Raw genomic sequence first — 18,411 nt, 5'->3', positions numbered from 1 at the left:
GAGGAGAGAAGCCGCGTTTCAAAGGTGTGCCTGCTTTGCCTTCTGCCATTCGTTACCTTTGCCGCGAGTGCACACGCGTGTCTGTAGATGTGTCTGCGACGGCGGTTGTTTACGGTTCTGCAAATAACGGGGGGCCGCGCACACCGGCCGTGAGACATTTCACTTTGGTCTCTTAGGCGTTCACAAGGCGCGATACGCAACTGATCTCACGCCCCGTACGTTGAATATCACGCGGCGAGAACAAGTCATTGTCGTCTTTTACCGAGTCGGCCACCGAATAACTTTCGGTCTAGACGATCTCGTCTCGGTCTTCCGCGAGTTACCTTCACGACTCCAGCCGCGCGGCTTTTATCTCACTCGGAAAGAAGAAAATATAAACCTCGCGCGTGCAATTAAAATAATTTGCGCCGCTTACAACGGAAAGTGTAACGACCAGCCAGAAGTTCGGAAGAGTTAATTTGTAAAACGGCCCATTCGGTTAAATTACGCGCCAGATCTTTGTTGTAAAACTTCCTCTCTCCCGTGAAAATTGCCGGGTCATCGAGCGCGTATCACTTGTACATTCACTGCCAAAGCGCCGTAATCTCGGTACGGCACACGGCTTCGCAGGCCCCTTCCGCGACGAGTAGAAAGATTCATGACGTGTCTGCAAAGTATGAATGCATAATATCCCTACCGTGCCACTTGCCAATTTTTGTACATCGATGTATCGTGAAAGGAACGATCGTTGTAGATCGTAATGAATAGCTCGGGTGGAAATGTACTGGGTCAGGTGCAGGTACCAATGGAAGGATAGCTCCGATGAATGTAGCGAGTGCAGGCGCGGAGGAGGGAGGTGCAATCAGCGCGATGATAACCAGTATTACCGCGTCTACCCATCCCAGGCCGCCGATCTCCGCGGCGTAATTCCCGGGGGTTCTATTTGCGACGAGAACAAGCGGCTAGTATGACGGCAATCCAGGGGATGATGTATTCGGTGTTATTTATTTCTAGCGATACCAAGCCGAGCGATTGGCCGAGTGACAAAATAGAAATCAGTTCAGAATGCTCTCGGATATTCGTGCTTTCAGTCAAGCTTTGTCCCTTCTGTTGGCCTATTCGTCGATATCCTATTTTTCACGCAAATCGCGTTCTTATCGCAATGTTCTTTTCAGAATAAAAGCGTTTAAAAATCGCTCGTGTGCATTTTGATACTCAAGTACCTACTTTCTATAAGTCTACATTTATTTCTTGCTTCGTAATTACGCCGTGATTAGATTCTTACTTTGTTTCTACATGAGAGGTAAAGAACCACATATTTGGTTATTTGCTCTTCACTCGCTTGCGTGTACATGGGAAGATGGAAGCTTAAACTCACGAGTGAGTTTTCATCGAGAGGAAAACTAAGGAAGACGCGACTAACAGCTGGATGGAACTTTCTCACTGCGTGGCATACAAAGTAAACTTGCTAACGTTGTCTCTCACTCACTAACCCGCGTTCCTCTCGTCGTCCTCGTCTTCTTCTTTCGCATATTACCCTCTCTTGCGTTACGTAATATTTCCGCCTATTCATATCCATATATTCACCACCGCTGTGTGCGTGTGCGCGAGCCTATTTTTCGCGTCCCTCGAAAGTAATACAACTCTCTACTCCAGCAGGCACCCTATTTATTTCCGTACAAATTTCAGGAGGCAAACAGAAACAATGATTTTTAATAATATCGCATACGTGCTTGCAATACAGAGGAGGAAATCTTCTCTCGATTTTATTAAATTTATTTTGTAATAATTTAACGTACTAAAAGACTGAATACAATAATTACTGTATACTTGTTGCAAGTACACGTCTAGTGCTATAATTATTTTTATTTTGTTTTTTCTCTTCATTGGAAATAAATTTATTTTATTATACGGACGATTATTATCGCTCAACTCATGCTGAAGCACGTTACGACAATATTTAATTCCCTCGCGATGGAACAAGGATTTTTATGGTCTTTGCTTAAATACTCGGAGGCAATCGTGATATCTTGGCTATCAGAGCCTGTTGGAATCTACGCCGTCGCGGAGCGGAGCTACTTTTAGAGCTACGTTAAATAAACCTTATACGTATCCGTCTTACCGCGATGAGACACGTGCTGCAGATCTCACGAACGAGTCTCTTACGTCATACATAATTTATTCAGCGCCGTCGTTGCTCGTGTTTTACGCTCGATTGAACGCCATGTTATTATAATTCCACAATTTACGTAGCGAAAATACGACAGCTTCCTTGACAGCGTGCTTCGCCGTCCAGACCATCGCGCAAAAATCGTTAATATCACTTCATGACAAGCGAGACCACTCTTCAGCAAGTGAGCTGAAGAAACTCGGTGGTTGTTTCCTAACAAGAGTCGGGGTTGGGAATCGGTTGTTTTTATCAGTTGCGTGAGCGCCCTACGTATGAAAACTTCCATCCGCTCACGCCCTGTTTCCTGCTACGAAGATGACGGCTAGATGGACGAAAAGAGCGCGCGCGCGATGGAAGGGCGCTGGGCGAGGGTAGGAGAGGAAGTTGTTGGACCATGTCGACTGCTTCCCAAGCCAGCCGAAGTGGACCTATCGACTCGAAACGAGTGTGCTCGACGTTAAAATCCCGGTCGCTGCTCCCGTTTCTAAGCCTCCCCTCTACTAGACCGTCATCACTCTTTCTCTCTCCCTCTCATTCCGTTAACTTTCTGCCTTTCCCTCGCGCGTATGGACGAGCGGGCGCGCGCGTGCTCGTCTACTTGCTCGTGTTAGACGTAAACGATGCAATGGGGGGGGGGGGGGGGACACGGTCTAGCAAATCCGAAATCCCTTTTTCCTCGATATAAAGCTTCGTCCCTTTTTTCGGCTTCGATCCTCCACATAGCGAAATTTCGCGCCGCTACTCTGTGCGAACCCAAGTATCCACCGATAAAACCGAGTCGTAACAAACGAAATCGACACTGCCAGGTCAGACTCTCATACGTGAAGTCGCGCGTCAACAGTAGAATTCAATTCCGAACTAGACGCTAACTTTGTCTGATTTATTTCGATCGTTTTATAAATGTCGAAGTTGGATCTATATACCTACATATTTAGCACTGATTTTCGAAATTGACATATCGATTCTATAGAAACTTGTATTTTTTTTTGTTGGAAATAGATTTTCTAGAGAGCCGATATAATTTCTTAATTTTGATGGCAGTATACAGAAACTTAAGTCAGAAATATTTTTAGGCTTGGAATGATATGTCAGAAATATCGTGATGATATCATATTAATTACCTACAAATATGATACTATATGTAATTGCGAGATATCGTGATATATCGTTAACGAGTGAATTATGTTAAACAACGCTTACAGAGGAGATAGTCGGTAGGGATGGTATTTCTTCGCAGGGGAGTGACAATATTATTCTGTTTCAGGGTGTGACGGGCGACCGGCTGGCCGGGGACGCCGCACACCTCCTCCACCTCTTCTTCTTCTTGCCACGACCACAACACACAATGTAACAACAACTACTACTACTACTAGTGTCGTCCGCGCGAACCACGTTCTCAATGTACTCGATGTGGTACGTCACTATACCCCTACTCGGTGTCTCTGAAGATATGTCATTAAGTTTTAACACACACGTGTCTCTCACTTTTTTACGTTATCGTGCCACACAATTAGTATTTCTCGTTGATGTTTTGATGGGAGAGAAAGAGAGAGAAAGAGCTCTGCGAGGCTCAAGATCTGCCTTCGCCCATTGGGCGAACGTGGACCCGAGAGTGCTCTGTCTAATTGGCAATCAGGTCAGATTCGATGGGGGCGTATTCTAGTACACGCAGTATTCCGCAAATTCTCGTAGTACTAAATTATTTCGACGAAATTTAACGTCGCACTACTGTGACAGAGGCATCCCTCGTGTGCACGTACGTATTCACGCGTCATTTTTACATTATGTATACGTTTTATATTTTACATATACATCTATTCATTCGTCACACAAACACAGACACACACACACACACACACACACACACACATATATGTATTGGTGGATTATGTCTTCACTGTTCGCTGAATTCACAATGTGACTTGTGGTTGGTTAAGTTTCGTTGGTTTATCGATGTTCAATGTTGACTGCTATTGTTGGTTGTTAGGTGTTTAGTGGTCATTCTGTGTTGGTGCTCACCCCCTACCGACTATTCCTTGTATTCGCTGTATTCCCGACGACGAGCACCCTACCCCTATTTCCACACAACACGAATCCCTAAACTTGATGTTAGAAGTTACGATATCACAAACTTGCTTGCCGCCATTTTCTCTGCAGACTGGCGGCCTTCGAATTTATTGATATAGGTATAGACAAAAATGGTAAGATTTCTAAATATTCACTTTTTCAATAAGCATGCTGTTATTATTTACAGGAAACTGTCATAAATCTGCATGACATAATGCATTTAAATTTTTGATATCATGATATCGTTCATGAATTTTGAAAGCGCACAAGAGAATTGTGAATAAAATGCTTTTCAAATTGGCGGACGAAAAATAAATCGACCACTATGTCGCTTTATGGCGAAATTTAAATTGATTTGAAGGATATACATTTATATAATATATATATATATATATATATATAAATCTTCTTTGGCCTGATATATACATATGTACATTAGACCGAACAAGATTTCTATGCCATATGCGCGTGAGAAATTTTTCTGAAAAACCATTTTCCGCTCAGCCAGCGCGCAGCTTAGGAATGACCGACATTTGATTAGAGAATAGTACGTGCTATTGTATTTTTCTTCTGGCATGCACGTTTCACATTTTCTTTATCTCTATCGAACGTGTTTATGAATATTGAAGGCCTTGAGCACCGTTGCGAAGTTTACTCTTTACGCCTCAATACATATTTCAATAACAAGTTATCTTCTCTGTCTATCCATTCGTTTAAATAGCAATTTTAATGTAATAAGAGCACCTCGTGGAATAAACAAATCGGCACGTTGACATGAAACACTATTGCACGCAAATGAGCCGATAATTATATGCGTGTAAATATTGTTCTCTAAATATGTTTTACATCTGTAATAATAATTAAGCTGAAAGCTCGCTACACGTTTGGTCCATTCTTTTAATGAGCTTGGAAAACGGTAGCAAACACTGGTCCGAAGGTGGGTTAATCTGCGGTTGAAACGCTTGAATTCTTAACGAGGACGAATTAACCGAGAAGGGGCAAGAAAAAGAGACATACTTTTTAAAACAATTACACGAGTAGACAGCATGAAATTGGATGCTTTAACGTGAACGCTAGATACTCACGTTTTTTTCTTCCTCCCTACGCGATATGATGTGCGATCTTGATAACACAAAGAATAACGTACGCTTCAATAATTACAATTTAGTAAAAACAATAAAATATAATGTAACGTTTCTCGTTCGACTAAAAATTTGGAAAAGAAACACGAGAAAGTGTGCGCGTTCCCTCGGAACTGGTCGCCGGCACTTTATTCTATTTGATAGCGATGGCGAGCCGTGGTGAGCAAATGGCTCCTAACAACGACGTATGTGAGAAAGGGACGCAGTTAGTCCGGAAGCATTTATTTGCCAGCGGGAGGTTTCTCGTAGTTTTACAATGTGGTCGCGCGACGTTCCGCAAAGGCAGCTCGATTTCAGGCGCATCCCGATAATATTAAAAAGTAATTGGATTGCGATCCGAATGATGGTTGTTGCCGATTCGACGGCCGGCGGCGGCGGCGGCTACATCGCCGAAGGAAGGGTGATAGAATCGGCATCAAGAGGCAGGGGTGGGGGAGGGAGGTAAAAGCGGGGATTCGCAGACCGGAATAATGGACAGTCGTTAAATTTAATTGGCACATAATTATCGGAAGTCCAGGCACCAAGCAGATCGCCGCGCGCTACCAATCGTCGCACAGTCCCATTGCTTGGGGCTTTAATATCGAGGAAATTCACGTGCAAAGGGAGAAGGAAACATCCCATTTCGTCCGCGCGTATTTGGTAGAACATACCCTCGGTGCTTGTGGTTTGTGCCGGCCTAACGAGTCCGGAATCGACCTGCCCTTCATCCGAAATCGCTTTTCCAACGCCGCGCTTTCCGTTTCCTTCCTTTTTATCTACCTGGCCGTGCGCACGAGCGTCAAATCGCTCTCGTCGTTTTTATTTCTCTCCGTGCGGACGAACGCGCCCGCGCGATCTCCCTCAACTTGAACATCCCCGTGACTAGATTGAATCTTCGCAGAATGTAATTTGTCTTGGACGCCCTTCGAGCTACTACTGTGAGAGAAATTTGAATAAAATAAAAGCGTCTGTGTGTCTGCGTGAATGATAAAGAATGAATAAAGACGACAAAACGTAACAGAGAACGAAAAAGCGAGTCAAAATAGACAAAAGTCAACGATTAATTTTCGGTAATGCGAACAGTCGTCTTGAGAGATCACCTTCGTGGTGCAAACATCTCGCGCCTTTACGAGATTCCTGCGGGGCGCTGAACAGGCCGTAATTAAATAAGAGCTATAAATATAAGACCGTTCGGACAAATTAATTTACGTATCAATTATTGGAGTAGCGTTCGGATATCGCTATCGCGACGATAAGTACAGCCCGTATACAACGTTAGCGGCAACTCATAGCTGCCATATCGTGGCTCGGAGCTATAACTAGGCGGCGTGTCGGATTATATGTTACCTCGATATCATCGTATACCAATAAATAAGCCCCGCCGATATCATCTTTCATTTCGATAATTATTATTCGACGCGGTGTTAATTAATTAAGGACTGAGGTCGCCGACTACCAGGGAGGGTGAGCACCTTTTCCCCCCTCGACCCCGCTTCATTTCGGGATTTCGCGCACTCGGAACGGTAGGCAAGTAGACGGGCCACTCCAGGCATATATAACCACGATCGCGCTAGGTGATAACTCCTCGAGCTCTCTGGCTAATTACCGGATGAAAGAGCTATCTGGCGACTGTCGTCAAAGCACCGGCGAGAGTCAGTAAATGCACCTGCCGCGCTATTGTGATATTTTAGCGCGCTTCCAGCACGGTTTCGCGTACAGTCCACACGCCGCGCCGCGCCGGTCTCGAGATATCTAATTTTCATTCGGCGTTTTCAGCCCCGTGTACATGAATACCGCAGTCCCGGCCGCGGCCCAGCTGACGGGATATGCAACGAAATGTGCGGGTATGCACGCGGCAAACGAAATGTTATTCTCCGCCGCGCCGCTCTGTGTTTAAGCATAATTATTATTTCCTTTGCATGTAGCTCATTAAAAAAGTGACGGGCGTTTCGTTCGATCTTTTTTTAACTTCGTTAAAAAGTTACAAGTTGAAAGCAGTGAAGTAGCTCTCAAGTTTCAACTATTTCGTAACGCGACGGAACCGGACTGTTTAAATATTAAAATTCATTGTTGTGCCAAAATATTTCACCTATAAAAAACATAATTAAAAATTGTTATTCGTAATTTGGAATAAAAAGCTAGAGACGTTTTATGTAAGATTGTATATACATATGTATTTTTCTCGAAGCACCGCCAATGAGTGATTCCTTCGATGTAAATTGTCTGAGACATCAGAGACGTTCAAGTGTGAAGCATGCGTGAGATCGACACACGAGGCAAATACTGGGATCACGAGAGCCATGCTATTCGGCCAAAAGCCAAGAGAATAAGCAAGAGAGACAGATAGGAGAGAGAGAGAGAGAGAAAGAGAGAGCTCTTGTAATTTATTAATTTAATGCGTGACTTTTTGGGTCAGAATCGTATCTGGGTGAAAGGTTGTTGGCGGCGTTCCCGGGTAAGAAAAAAATATCTCCCTCCTTCCCCGCACCTCCTCGCTGTTCTGTCGCGCGTATCTACACGTGTAGATGCTTGATGTCCCGTCCGCGCTGGTGGAAGCGACTCGTCGCAAACAAATAAATAAAGGCGGCGTCCGCAGCGTAGGCGTCCGACGCAGGAGTGCTGCTGAATATTTGATCGTTCTGCCGGGCGTTACGTTGACCGAGTACCTGGTCATGGGGTTGCTCGGTTGCAGAGGGAACCGCGTTTTCCCCTTAACCCAGTATGAGAAGTCGGAGCGAAAAAGGGGGACGGAGTTTTATTGCTATATGGCGTAGGCGTTTGGCGGAGGAGTTTCCCGCCCTCGGGGCTGACGAAGTCCGGCGGTTCTTCTCCCGTTGGGGAAAGAAGAAATATTTTATACCGGAATAAGGTCACATCTTTTTATTATGGCTCGCACGCCGCGATCTACGATCTCCTAAATCTCAAGAATTTCAATCCTCACATTGTAGCATGTAATAATTGCACGTCGTCATGCTTGATACTTGAAAATAATGCCCGCACGCGTCTTTCGATGCCTCGAAACAACCGGGGCTTTGAGTGGTTGCGCGGTATTGAATTCAGCGATGCAAATAGGCTCGATAACGCGCGCGACAGAAATTCAATAGTCGATAGATACTCGCGATGGAATATCTCCGGTTATAAGGACTAGACTTTTGGTATGGGGTATCGAATGAGCGCGAGAAAGAGAGAAGGCGAGAAGGCTGGAGAAAAGGAGAAAGACGGAGAGGGAATACCAGACACCAGACACATCCTATAAAGAAAAGAAGCAGGAGATATGGAAGAATGGTACAGCCATGAAAAGCTTGCGAGGCGTTGCGCTACTATTGAATTTAGCCGCACCGTGCCACGGATCCTCACTCTCTCGCGTATACTCGTCGGAATTTGATTTACGCATAAAATATTCACCTTGCCCGAGATTTCGTTAGAGTTTCAAAGTTCCGAAACGCTCCGCTACCAGCTGCTGCTGCTGCTGCTGCTGCTGCCGTCGCCGCCGCTACCGTCGTCGCCATCGTCGCCGTCGTAGCGGGGCGCTGCGGCACAAACAGTGGTAGGTATGTAGCCACGAGCCGCGAGAAGAGAAGAGAACGGCGTCGGCGTCGAGAGCAAGAGATACAACCAAGTATACGTAAGAGAAGACCTGTAGAAGACAGAACGAAGCGGTATAGGTATGATACCGGACTGTTGCGAGCGCCGAGTCCGGGTAGGATCCCTGGGCGCAGGATACCTGCCAGGAAAACTTTGCAGGCATCGAACGAAAAAAGACCGCCAAGTACTGAAGAAGAGAGAAAGAAGAGCCAAGAGATTCTACAGCTCCCCGAGATCACTGTGCGCTTCTCTTGGCTTCCTGCCGCCTCCTCTTACCTTTTCCTTTCTTCTTGCGACCGTCCCTTTTTGTTTACGTTCTATCACCCTGGTCCGTCGTGAAATCTAATAAATCAAGAAGCGGAGGGAGCGGAAGTTTCACCGTGCGATATTCGGAAGAGACGCGCGCGAGTCGAAGATAGTGGACCACGAGAGTTTAGAGCGTTTCTGATAACGAGTTTCCATCCCGTGCTCTTCCTTCCCCCCTCCCCCCTCTTCCCGAACGTTTTGCGGACGGTATCGTCTACATAGAACCGAATTGACGTGTCTGTCGAGCGTTAGTGTATTCGCATACAATGAATGTTCCTCTTTCCTTGCTCCTCTCAATCTCCTTTCGTCCGGTCTCCCTCGCTTGTGTGTCTCCTAGTCTCCTCGTCCGTATTCTCGCACGCAGACACGGTCGCGCTCAAGTTCTTCTTCGTTATGTACTTCCTCGGTGTCCTCGTATCTCCATACTCCATTGTGCCGCGTTTCCACTTTCACCAGCATTAAGCCCTCTGAGAAATAAATTCAGCCGCCTAGCGCCCGATTTCAGCTCACCCCGCGGACTTTTAGAGTGGGACGATGGGACGGTGAGGTGGACGGCTTCTCGGTGCTTGGTCAACGACAGGAAGTGAGAAAGAGAGAGAGAGGGGTGGGTGGAGATGTGTATGCTGAGATACTTAGCACAAGCCATTACTTCGTCAGTACAGTCCAAGTACCAAGTTGCACAGCGATTGCAATTCTGTTCTGTTTCGCGGAGTGCAAAATGGTTGGGCAAAAAAAGCCCGAGGGTATGCGGGAAAAACACATCGGCATAGGGAGCACAGATTTGTCGAGAGCGCGCTGTTTCAATCGTGAAGCGGTGCGTTTGTGACAATAGCGTACAGAAATGTTTCGCTCTCGCAGCGTATTATCGTTATAAAAACTGCCGTCGAATATTGTTCGACGATCCGATCGTTTTACAGGTTCGCCGGAGAGTTGTGAGAAAAAACCGACCGCGTTTCAACGGGGCGTTGTGTTTATACGCGCAAGCGCGCGTGCGGTATAATTGTAAAATATTTCATTTCATCTGGCCGCGTTATTTTCCATGAAAAAATCCAATTTTACATCCTATTATTTTGCTTTATTCCGCTATTTCTCGTGGAAAATTCGTATAAAAACATTTTCGCCCGCGGATCGTTGTTATATTTTCATATATACCGGAATAACTCGTAGCGGCGAACATTGCCCATTGCGTTGTACGTCGCTTATTATTGTCATCGGCAAAGAGTTTATGTGATTTCTGTCTGCTTTTGCAGTTCGATATAGGAACGATCGCGTCGTCGTCGTCGTGAACGCATTTCCGGCGATACGCGAGACAGCGAGACGCTCGACACGGGAGTCTCAGAGGGAATACGCGATGAAGAACGCTCGGGAAAAATTTAGGAACACTCCGCTCTCGCGGACCGTTACCTCGCGTTAAGCGCCGTGTGCAGACTTCCGGGGCGGTCGTCGATGCGTCTCTGGTGCTCCCCGTCTTTGCCCCGCGAGGAAGTTTCGCCGGAAGTCTCGAGGATTTATCCGGCCCGCTACGTCTTCCGTCCGAAAACTTATCTGCCGCGCGGCGGAGATGGCGAGAGCGATGGAGGCCGTGTGCACACACGTTGACCACGCTGCCGGGTAATACGTGCGATGGCAGAAGCCGTTAGCTTACTCTATTGGGTTCGAAGGACTCACGGCTCGAGGCTCTTCTCTATTCCATTTATTCCGTATACATAATATATCGTTTTGCGAGGTGGCCCGCTCTCACCCGTCCGTCGAGCTCGTAGGTATTCTTATTTTTTCGCTCGATTTAACGGGCCGCGATAGGGAGGCTCCTCCTCTTTTCGATGTAGCCGCGGGACTTTTTTATGCTTAAACGCTTCTTCGCGATCATCAATCTCCGCCCGTAACGAACGGCGGAAGAACAGTAGGGTAAGAACTGTAGCAGTTCGACGCTTTTCTAATGAAGAACTTTCTTAATGAGAGAACGCCGAATACACAAGTAATTTTTCTCGATTGTAGCTATTAAACAATCAAGGAGTTTCGGTAAGCCAACAATAATGTTGCTGATAAAATTGTATTCTTTCTTTTCGGCGAAAGCAGATTAATGCCTTCGACAATGGGTTTATCTACATGAACAATAATTCGTATAAGTTCTGTTTATCACAAACTATTAATTTCACCGGGAACAGTTATACGATACCTCTCCCGGTGTCTTAACTCCCAACTTACAGTCTAGCAAACCGTATACCGAGAAATTTATTAGGTATATAAATTCAAGCTCCTTTCATGGGAAAGTTAGCAGGCACCTCTTGACCGGAAAGAACGGAGCGGAATGCCCGCGCCTTTTTCCGGCAATGGCGAGCGTTTTGACAGACGTAATACATGTTTGAACCGTTGCTTATACTCGTATGAAAGAGAAGTTACGGAAGTAAGACAGAAAAAGAACGGAAGGGCATAAAATTGATCGAGATAAATAAAATTTAAATCGTTTAAATCGAGCAATCACAAGCAATAACAAGATATAACGAGAAATTAAAATAATTATTTCCTAGAATGTGTTGAACTGTATTCACTGAAAAATAGAATGAAAAGTAAATGGCAATTGCATAAAATAATTATTCGTATTAAAAAGTTAAATGAAAAAGTAAACGTCAATTGTATAAAGTAATTATTTGTATCATGTACCGTATGTCTATTGCCCAAAAAGATTATCATAGAATATGATAAATCTGTTTTTCTTTCCGTCTCTCTTATTTCCTTTCAGAAGAAAAAAAAGAGCGGAGAAAGAAGGCTTAACTCGATGAAATCTACGACGGTGAGGGCGATAGCCGGGCTTTCGATCAGGTGCTCTATATAGAATATACGTTTCGATAATGCACGCGATGAAACGTAATTCCCGTCGCGGTGGTGTGAGACGAGAGCGCGCTTTGGTTTCGCGGGGATGAAAATCGCATTCGGCTTGTTCGTCGTGCGCGCTTCGTATGGTCGGGGACACACGGGGCGCGAAATTTAGGCGAATCCTCGTGAATGGCCGGTCGGCACCGCGCTATACCGCGCGGATACGGCGCGTAATTACTTTATACGTTTATGGCGGCGACCCTTTCGTCGGGCCCCTTTTGTCGGTGCACCGTGTGATTTATCGCGGTAAACCTACCTACCGCGCCGCGCCATCGCCATCGCCATCGCGCGCTCGCTCACTCTCCCCGTTCGAACCCGCCGCGCCCGCGCCGCGGCGAGAATTTCCAAAGCTCGCGTGGCTCTCGCCCTAAGCGCTGGATCGTTTACTATGCCCGAATTTGTAACTAATTCAGGCGCTTCCGCTCCTGACGTGTATTACCTTGCCGAGGCATTTCGATGGACAAGTAAAGCACACTCGTCTTTGCATCTATATACATGCTTTTCTCGCAGAATTGCATGACATGTATGAGATATTTGCATTAAATGCAACAAAAATTTATGTTATTTGAAAACATCACAACATCGATTGAGAAAGATCAAAACCCATGATCGAAAAGTCGTGATAATTATAATTGAATCAATGGTCGATCGAAATGTCGATTATAATTAATAAAAAGATAGCCAGTTAAGTCGAATGGAAAAATCCTTATCATTAATCATTTAGTGGCGAAGTAAAAGTTTCTGATTTGATATCTGAAAATGTTAAAAATGTCTTTTCGTATTTACAGTGTGAACATTTTTCACATGCGCACGGTATCACATTGAAGATTGGTCGGTCTAATAGCAGATGATATAAAGCAGCCATTAGAACAGAAGCAAAAAGCGTAGCAATTTCTATCAGGATAAATCATCCTGGGAGTCCGTATTTGCTCTCTCAAATACATCGTAGGTCTTTGGGCGATAGTGGAGAGCCCGCAGCATCGCGATCTCTCTGATGCTAGAATCGTGTTAATATTTGACAGGCATAATTCGGCTTTACGAGTGGTGTAAATGCGTCGCACGTGCGCGCATCGAGAATTATCGGAAATACTGGTAACGTAGAATCGATGGCACGGTGATTTCGGCGCAAGAGAGAGAGGAAGAGAGGATTTGCGCGCGGCATCATTTCGGTCATTGTTAGCGCCCGTTTCGATCGCGTTGATCGTCGGCGCAAAATACAGGTTCGCAAGGCGAACTGATATATCTCAATTGTGCATAATACCGTCGAGCCGAATTCTGATTCCCCGCTAGCATTTACGTGTAACAGCGTCGGCGTATTACGCGCTTCGTGTTTTTGGCAAATGATGAAACGCATTATGCATGATATCACGCGCGAGGCGTCGTCTGAAAAAGTCACGCGATAATTATCTAAGTTCCACGTCAGATTTATGTCGAGATAATTTGAATATCAGGAGGAGTACAACGTAACGTACTATTCATGTATTCGACACTTTTTATTTTTCGGGACTGGAACTTCAGACGATACCTTACACGAGGCACTCCGTGTTAATGGTAGGACGTGAATACATCTGCATTAAAAAATGTGACATGGCATATTTTTACAATTTTTGTGGTTATAAAATATGCCGGCTTCTACGTACAAGAACTATATTACATATATTGGCCTTTCTAAATAATACCGAACTTTTATAGTTATTTTTCTATGAATTATTTACGCGTACTCGCGTCCTCGAACAAAAAAAATTAATATTTAGATTACGTATTAAGATTTTGTATTAATCAACAGTTTATCGTTGTATTTTTAAAATTTAAAACTTTCTTGAACATATATTTGAGAATTTTTTGGCAACGAATTCTACAAATTTACTGATTTGATTTTGAGAACAGTGCTGGAGAGATTATAGTCAGCCTCCTTTAATGGATGTCCTTTGAAGTAGGTGGAAATCGTAAGAAAAGAAAGGGAAAAGGTTTCTTTTGCTATCGTAATGGGCGGGGAACTTCGAGTTAGGACGACATCGGGGCTGCTTTAGAAGCGAAAAGACACACAGACCAAAAGATTCTGCTCCAGAACCTTTATATATAGACGTCCTTTCTCTGTTAGATCCTGAATAGTTGTGGATATAGATCCCTTCTATTTCTAAATGAAAGTAGTTTTTTGATTCTATCTTTCCATCTCGGTCTAGCTGAATCTTTCGTGTACATCAAAAGCAGAAATCTTTACTTTCTAAATAATAAATCTGAACGTATCACATAATGTACTACGCCAACAGTACAACTTCTGACTACTTTATTTAACATATTTTATTTTAAAAAATCAAATTCAAATTTATACAACGACATACATGATCTTTCAAAGTGTGCGTTTCACAGTGTTTTTAAATGTACACAAAGATTAAAATAGTATATAAGATATTTCAATGAATACTCTTCTTTGAATACAATTAATCTCGTTCAACGTATCGATATAAAGACCAATTAAAAATGTATGCAGTTGTAAAAAAATCTTTTGTTTTTATCATTCCGAGGCAAGACGTTAATTTAATATTCTTTCGCCATTCGCTAAGTATCTCTTTCCGAAGACGCCGAATATCTTCGTTGCTGGATAATTCTGTTTCCCAAGAATCCCAAGGGAAACCCCTTGCAGCATTAGGCTGCCGGTCATACCTTGGTTCGAGGCGCGGAATGGGTTGCGTGGAGATGAGATCTCGGTAGCGGAGAGGAAGGGAGCGAGAATACAAAGGGTAGAGACGTGGATAGAGTGAGAGCCGGAGAAAGAGAGGGAGGGAGAGAGAAGACAGCGTGAGAGGGAATTTCGGGGAGATGAGGAGAAGTGGATGGGTACAGACCGGCCATGTAAAGCGGAATGAATCTCGCAGCCGCACGTGGCTTGGCCGCGATCCACGCTATCCCGACCACTACTCGCGTTCTGCAAGCTTTTTATGTCGGGAATTTAAATTAGATACAACCACTCTCCATCCGCAGCCACTGAAACTCGCGCCGCGCCTACCGAATCACCCGGGAGAGAGAGAGATACTCCTTTATTTCACGGCACTTTATTCGACGGCGGCCACGCAGCTCGTCTTCCTATTTAAAGAGAATCCAGAAGTTTCCATCGCGCGGAAGTTATCGCGGCAAACGTACAAAAATATTATCGGCGATTTAACGAGTTTTCCTTCCCGGATATTGAAATCCTTTCTGTATGCGTCATCATTGACGCTTTGGTTATCGAACAGAGATGTTCTGTATATACATACACGGCACTTGTTATATGCATGTACACGTTTTCTCTCTCTTCTACGTAATCTGGTCCTGACATGAATATCCGTATTACTGGTATACGTCTTATTAGCATAGAAGTGACAACAACGGTTGGATCGATATTTCTCTGCCAATGGCATATAATATATGCGGACTCCTGGACAGTTGCGTATGATATCCAACGTGCAAAGATTTAAAACGGACATGATAAAATAGTTTCGCTGTTTGTACGTGACAGATTTATTATTCGTATGTATCTACTTTGTAACGAGTTTAACAGTTAGTGCGTCAAAATGATGGGAAAATGGTATGTAGTTTCGTCGTATTTCCGTACCACGCGCAGTCGTAGCGATTTGATTTTCTGAGGGTGATATTTTCTCGATGGATAGAATTAAATTAGATTTCACCGTCTACGTGTCGATATTCAATGAGAAATACAATACGGGCGGGCGATTTAATAGAATGCCAGAAAACTGAGAAGCCGGCGCGACGGCGCGCGATGGCGAGCAAGTAGATACGGCCGACTGTAGTCAGACCCCGAATTTACACAGTAGGCGAAGGCCTCTCTCGCGGTCGGCTCACTCGGACCGTCGTTAGACGACCGTTCAAATTCCGCACGGTCGATACCGGTCGAATTCAACATGGTGCTAGGATATCGAAGGTACCCTCTCGCTATACTCGGGGGGTGAGAGGAGGGGGAGAGAAGGTATCGGTTAGGCAGAGGCGTGCCAAAATGTGATTGCGGCAACATTGCGTCACCGCCACACTGGTCCCGGGGTATCTTTGGAGGCTCGTCGTTGGAGAGGACGAAGTAGGATTCTCCTCCTTTCGAAAGCGTCGTTAGAGGCTGCTGGCACCGAGCCAATCACATCGACTAGCTACTGTGTATGTTCCATCCCGGTGCAATGTGCGCTATACCTTCCTCTGCACACTCTCCACGGTCCCTCGGTCTGATCCAGCCTGCTCCGGGCAGCGCCGGGAAAGAGGATCGGGAACGAGTATTCTCGTTTCTTGTTTGCACCTATCGCTCGACTACCCACGCATCCCTCCCTTCCCCCTTCGCAAACATCGATATGGCTATCGATACATCGGAATATAACTAGGACATTACGTTCAATTTGTTCGGATAACCTTTGATATATTCGTTCCGGCCCTCACGAAAAGAGAAATGACTTTCTTTCGACTACTAATTTTCGCAGATGAATCTGACAGAGATTTATTACTCGAATACAACGCGACTTCTATTGAACGATCTCTTCTTATGAAATTGTTCTATTATATTTCGTATGCCAGATGATGATGTTGCACGAAGCGGGATTACATGTATTACACGCGTGATATTTGAATGTTCCCTCGTGGAGTAAGTGCGAATATCTACTTCGTGCGCATCGCAATTCTCGACATTTGCCACCTGCCTGTGATTCAGTTTCATTGGAAAGAGAGATAGAGAGGGGGAGGGAGAAAAGGGGGATAGCAAAAGCGTCGAACTCGAGTTGCGAGGAGTAAAGGGTGCGAAGTAAGAGATGGAGTTAGTTAGCATACTAATTCCGCCGAGGAAACACTTAAACGCATTATACAAGCTACTAATTACCAACATAATAAAGCGTCGCTAATCAACGAAAGAAATGCGTCTCGCAATTACGACAAAGTGCGAACCTTGCCAGGCAGAATGCTTGAATGGAAATATATTGATTCGAATGACTAAGCACATCACGATAAAGCTTTGCGTTCACGCTCACGTATTCTCTCTCCGGCGCGCCGCGCCGGTGAAGAGAATTATATCAAAGAGCGATTTCGATCATTGACATTCAATGGAAGAACGAGCGCGTGAGATCCGACGCGAGGCCGGGAAAAAAGTTTAACGTATTAATTACGGAAAGTTCCACCGGCTTTTCCTGCCTTGCAAACCGCGTTTTCTCTCCTTTTTCTTAGTTATCTCTTTTGTCTTTTTTGCCGACGAAGCGTATTGCATTACTTAATGCCGATGCCGGCACGGGCTGCCAGCTTTTATATATAACGAGGTGAAAACGTTTGACGCCTCGTAAAAAAAAAACGAGTTTATCTAGCTTTTTTTCTATTTTGTCAAGAGGCCTCGTGACATTTGCGATGGTAAATTGTGCCGAGCGGACGGGAGGGAAGATATATAGACAATGCGCCTCAATAAGCTTAAAAAAAAGTTAGAAATTGAACACTAAATTGCAAATGTAGCGGAATGTTAATTAATTTGACTGTATCATTACACAAATGTAATAAATTATCTTAATATCTAAACGAATTGAGTATAATTACATAATAATGTATACAATTTCTATGTGTTCAATGTGTTCTATGTTTATTTAATTGCCTAGTAAAATTTGTGTCTCACGATTATATTTATATATCTATTTCATCAAAATACATCACGTTAAAAAATCAGGAACTTTTCATATTTCTCAACTTTGCTTTTTTTTGGAATTGCTGTATTATTCCGTATTTTGCGATTCAAGCTTTAGGTAAATGATGGAGTTTGACGAGTAAGTATTACGCCACCGCGTTAAGTAGGATCTGTCAAAGACTGGCTCGGCGGTCTGATCATGACTTCAGTACGATCAGCAACGGGTTGTGGGGGCGAGAGTGTAGAGAATGGGGGACGTGACTGGCTTACGAGAGGTGGCATTATGCCTAGACGAGCCGGGATCAACGGTATGGCGCCAATCCCTAACCAGTCCCATCCTACGAAGCACGTATATCGTTATGCTCACGACGCGGTGCAGCCGAGTCTATCTTCCTTAGATGTCTATGCGCACCACTTATATTCGAAGGCAGTGAAACTTCTATGCTTGTGCCCTTTATGTGAACGAATAGCAGCCGTTTCTTGTTTCGACTTTCTACGCAAATTTGAATGTTCGTAAATAATCGCGCTTTGCGTAATAAAAAAATTATATATATATATATATATATATATATATATATATATATATATATATATATATATATATGGGATATAAATGTATCGTGTGTTTTAATTAACGATAAAATCCTAATGTCGAATAAAGTCTAGTAAAGTGATTT

The 18,411-nt window shown here is 44.4% G+C and overlaps 1 protein-coding gene across 1 annotated transcript in view; it reads left to right on the top strand.

Moving 5' to 3' along the window:
• LOC143895228 (CUGBP Elav-like family member 4) overlaps positions 1 to 18,411 on the top strand; it is a 466,213-nt gene that overhangs the window by 29,922 nt on the left and 417,880 nt on the right. The window contains exon 2 of the mRNA XM_077402210.1: positions 3,414 to 3,562. Coding sequence (XP_077258336.1) covers positions 3,414 to 3,562 — 149 coding nt within the window. The remainder of the gene's footprint in view (positions 1 to 3,413; positions 3,563 to 18,411) is intronic.

Source organism: Temnothorax americanus, unplaced genomic scaffold (assembly GCF_048541705.1).
Source record: "Temnothorax americanus isolate GAGA-0224 unplaced genomic scaffold, ASM4854170v1 Scaffold15, whole genome shotgun sequence".
In the NCBI taxonomy this organism is placed as follows: Eukaryota; Metazoa; Arthropoda; class Insecta; order Hymenoptera; family Formicidae; genus Temnothorax; species Temnothorax americanus.
Note: the sequence above shows the minus strand (reverse complement) of the source record. Positions and strands in the feature narration are given on the sequence as shown.